Source organism: Gobio gobio (genome assembly GCF_949357685.1).
Source record: "Gobio gobio genome assembly, chromosome: 3".
Lineage (NCBI taxonomy): Eukaryota > Metazoa > Chordata > Actinopteri > Cypriniformes > Gobionidae > Gobio > Gobio gobio.
Window position 1 is genome coordinate 42,492,320 of NC_137099.1, and position 4,860 is coordinate 42,497,179.

The window sequence follows — 4,860 nt, forward strand, 5'->3', positions numbered from 1 at the left end:
ATGCAGGACATCTCTGCCCAGTGTCCGGGGACTTTCCCCTAAGCAGAGAAGGCGAAACCAGGTTCCCCGTACGTAGCTTAGGATACAAGTTTTCAGGCATGCGTATTACAAGCTGCTCTAGCACATCGAATATATAGAGCGGGAACCAGCAATGCGTTTGTATGACGGTAACACTGTGGTTTTATTGTTTTACGGATTATTTTGCCGAAGACTGTGATATATCACTACAAACACGTACAATATATTCTGAAGCACGTATATTGCGATATATTGAATTAACTGATCCTGAAGTGAGGACTGAAGACGTTATGTAAATGACCACACACGTCACGACGAAACGTCATGTGAGCTTCTCTTTTTTTTAATATCTTAAATGCTAAACATATATAATACTTTCATTTTAACAAGTCACGTTTACCATATTTTTTAAGCTACATCTTCACTACTAAAACATTGATGGAGGACAAACAACATACCATAGGCCTATCTCATATTATTTGTGGTCTTCTAAATGTTTCATACAATTTCTGTGCCGCACTGTGGGCAGACATGAAATTTGATCCGTACCGACTGCAAGCATTAACCTATAATTTACTAAATATGAGATGTTTACGCCCCTGAGTTATGCAAGTGTAAAGCAACAACCTTACATTATTTCACGCGAAGGAACACCAACCGAGTAACATTTGTTATTTAAAAAGTGCGTTATCATCACACGAGAGGTAAGTAGGTTAGAATCTAACCAAATGCGAAGTGACTGCAGTGGCTACATCAGCCTAAAATGTAACCTAAATATATATTTTGTTTTAGGCGATTAGCAACGACGAGACGTATTGTTTCGGATATTTTAACATTGTATTAATTAAGAGCAGTAAGGCGAGGCACTATTCAGGCAAAACCTTGTTTTCAATGCATCGTTCAATGTTGAAATTTGGGGTTATTTGGCTTTTCATAAAGTGTTGTTTCAAACTAGTGGAAATAATTTTTAATTTTTTTTAAAAAACAACCCAATTACAATGCATGTCTTTAAGGGTTTTCTCAAAATGAATTTTTCTCCTGAGTCAGAATCTCCAGCAGAATTTACTTAGCCTACACCAAACTTTACAATATTCTGAAGGTTTATACAGAGGGGTTTGTCCTGATTATATATATATAAAACAGGGTTGCCAACTTTTATGATCAGGTTGGAGTGAGATTTTCTTTTCTTTTCTTTCTGACGGTATACGACGGTATATCGATTTCAGTATCAATTCATAGCCTACTGTACATATAAGGAAATAAGGATATGTACGTTATTAACATTTTAAAATTTCACATTTAAAGAAATCTAGTGTTTGATCATATCTAAATATTTATTAAAATGCAAAACTGCAATACTTTTATATTGTATACTTTTACTATGTATATTGATTGGCATTACAAATGCAAATTATAATTTTTCGAGCCAAAAAATGACTCTAATTTGCCTCTTTGAATAAGAAATCTCTAATTTAACCTTAATTACTATACTAATTGTAATATAAATAAGAAAAATATTTGAAGAAAAATATTTTAAGTGGTCATTAATGGACCATAATTATTGCACAAATAGTATTTAGTACCAAAATATCTAAAAATATTCAATAAATATTATTGAACTAAAATATAGAACATTTATTCAATTGCAAAATAATTAAGGTATGGTCACATTTGACCATCAATGAGTGTGAGCAATTAGTAAGGAATACCAGAGGGCTAAATACAATAAAAAACATTAACATTAATGTTAACAATGTTGCATCTCCATCACTCTCCATCATAAAACGATCCTGTATGGTTGACGTAATAATCAATGCACACTATGCTGTACTGTTTACCAGAACTTGCTGCAAACACCTGTACAGTGGAGCTGTTGTGTATCAAATCAAGCCATTCAAATGTATTGACACAGCGCTGGAAGTATTGAGAGCTCCGTGAAGCATGTGACCGCGCGCGCGCCATCGGGAGATGAGAGAGCATGTCGTTTCAACACTCTGGCTTTAACTGTTATGCCATATTAGCGCCAAAGCACTATTTATTGTTTGAATTTCGCATTAAAACTTAAAAAAAAATGTTAAAGCTTAGACTTTGTTTAAAGGGTTAGTTCACCCAAAAATGAAAATTCTGTCATTAATTACTTACCCTCATGTCGTTCGACACCCGTAAGACCTCCGTTCATCTTCGGAACACAAATGAAGATATTTTAGTTGAAATCTGATGGCTCTTAAAGGCCTCCATTGGCACAATGCACGGTTCACTCTCAAGACCCTTAAAAGGTACTAAAGACGTCGTTACAAAGTCCATCTCACTACAGTGGTTCATTGAATCATTGATTCGAATCAGCAGTTTGGATCGCCAAATTTCAGCAGTTTGGCGGTTTGACACGCGATCCGAATCATGATTCGACTCACTGATTCATAACGCTTCGAAGCTTCATGAGGCCGTGTTTTGAAATCGCCGATTCATAAAGTTATTTTAGAAGCACTGTAGTGAGATGGACTTTGTAACGACGTCTTTAGTACCTTTTAAGGGTCTTGAGAGTGAACCGTGCATTGTGCCAATGGAGGCCTTTCAGAGCCATCAGATTTCAACTAAAATATCTTAATTTGTGTTCCGAAGATCAACGGAGGTCTTACGGGTGTCGAACGACATGAGGGTAAGTAATTAATGACAGAATTTTCATTTTTGGGTGAACTAACCCTTTAATATCAAAAGCAGGTTTGGCAATTTGGCGTGAGATTAAGTTGGGCAGCGTGAGACAGAGCCTGAAAGCGTGAGTATCACGCCAAATGCGTGAGAGTTGGCAACCCTGTTTAAAATCCTGGCTGTTGACAGTATTTTCAGATTTATTGTAAAAAGAGAAATCCAAAATGTAACAAAAACTTTGACCCTCGCTTAATCTAGTGTTCAGATTTCTGTTCTGGAAATGTATGCAAATGAGCGTGTATTTAAATAGATACTGCCTAATTTGCCTATTTAAATATAACATTTCAGAAAACTTGTAATACAATTTTTGTGCAATTCTTGATGTAAGCAATCAACTGGGGAAGTATGGTGATATCTGTTAGTGTTTTTTGTTTTGTTTTTTGCCTTAAAGTTAAAAGATTGTGACTATAATTATGGTTATGATAAGCACATAGTCCATGTTCAACATTGCAAAGAGTGTAATGTGGTGTTGATGTTAAATGCATTGACTTATGGTACCATTTGACTTGGCTTTATGATTTTCTAAGTAAGGTGTTTTGCTTTGCCACAGGGAAAAGAAAAATGAAAACTTTCTACATTTTACCACTTCTAGCATTCTTGCTCAGTTGCCATGTGCACGTTTGTGGGTCACTCTCAGGTTTGGCATATGCTTCAAATCCAGCTCCCCCAGCAGTGTACAGTGATTCCCATCAGGCCAAATGTAGAATGCTCCCTAACACTGGACTAGCACCTGGCATGCCTCGTGTGTATGGTCACATTCTTTTCAAACAGTCTGGCCCAAAGGAAAAGCTGAGCGTGACTTTCAGGCTGTATGGTCTCCCTGTCTACAGTCAGCAGCCCAGAGCCATGCACATTCATGAGTACGGAGACTTAAGCAAGGGCTGCGGATCTACAGGTGGGCATTACAATCCCCTCAGCGTGAACCATCCACAACATCCAGGGGACTTTGGGAACTTTGTGCCGGTTAATGGGAAGATTCGTCAATCCCAGGACTCAAATTCAACACTCTTTGGGAGACTCTCAATACTTGGCCGGTCTGTTGTCATTCATGAGGGAGAGGATGATTTGGGCAAAGGTGGCAACATGGCAAGCTTGCTGAATGGCAACGCTGGAGGGCGACTGGCATGCTGTGTTATTGGACTGGGCAACCCTCAAATTTAATAAACAATTCATTTTTTAAGTATTAATCAATAGAATATCTAATACATTTTGAAAATTTGAATTGTAGAATTGCATTAACTGGTCAAAATGTGTGCAACACTAAATAACCATTAAACTGAAAGAATTGGCTTTTCATAAATGTCTTCATTCTTTAAACGAATCTATGTTAAGTATATTTTTTATGTTTTATTTAGTGACATCATACAACAAAATAATAATAAAAAGAAGAAGAATATTAATAATAATTAATAATACATAAAAAAAACCACAGAATTAAACTGAACTGAAGGGGTATTGATGAGAAATACCCTCAGCATTCAAATTACAAAACACGCATGTCAAATCACTATCTTATTTTTTTTAATAACCTGCTTTAAGCCATTATTTTTTTCAATTGGTTTTAAAGAATTACAACTACAGTACATTGAATAAACCAAAATAAGACAAAACAACAGTGACAAACTTAAAAGTTAAATAAAATATGAAAATGTTTACAAATGGAAACACATTTTACAGCTTTCTTATTGTTTAAACATAACATTGTATTTAGGTTTTGTTGGACTTCTGATTTTAACATTAAAACCAGGCTTATTTCCTCCAAATTTAAATTTATGAATACAAAATTAAGCTAAAAGAAGTATACTATAGCAGATTAATTAAGTAATATTGCTTATGATAAGATTTGTCATAGGAGGAAAAAAAACAAAACAATAAAACAAATTTAAAGCACAGTTGAAAGCTGGGCATGATGTGAGCCTAAATAAAAGAACAGAAATCTGTCCAAAATAAATTGAATGAGGACAAAAATAAATTATAAAATGTTTCAACATGTAAACCACAAAATGTACACACTTTATCAATATCACAATGAAATCTGTTTACAAGATAATAAAAGATTAAAAGAAGAAGGTGTGTAGCTGTTTAATGGAGTAATGTGAACCCTGTAATTTCGCTGCTGCAGCGCCACCTAGTTTC

The 4,860-nt window shown here is 35.2% G+C and overlaps 1 protein-coding gene across 1 annotated transcript; it reads left to right on the forward strand.

Annotated features, from left to right (window-relative positions):
* Positions 1-626: 626 nt before the first annotated feature.
* On the forward strand, positions 627-3,885 carry sod3b (superoxide dismutase 3, extracellular b; the record flags this gene model as incomplete). Its single annotated transcript, XM_079813212.1, has 2 exons — positions 627-722; positions 3,275-3,885. Exon 2 carries the CDS (start codon positions 3,286-3,288, stop codon positions 3,883-3,885), a length of 600 nt encoding a protein of 199 aa, XP_079669338.1. The 5' UTR covers positions 627-722; positions 3,275-3,285.
* Between the last annotated feature and the right edge of the window lie 975 nt (positions 3,886-4,860).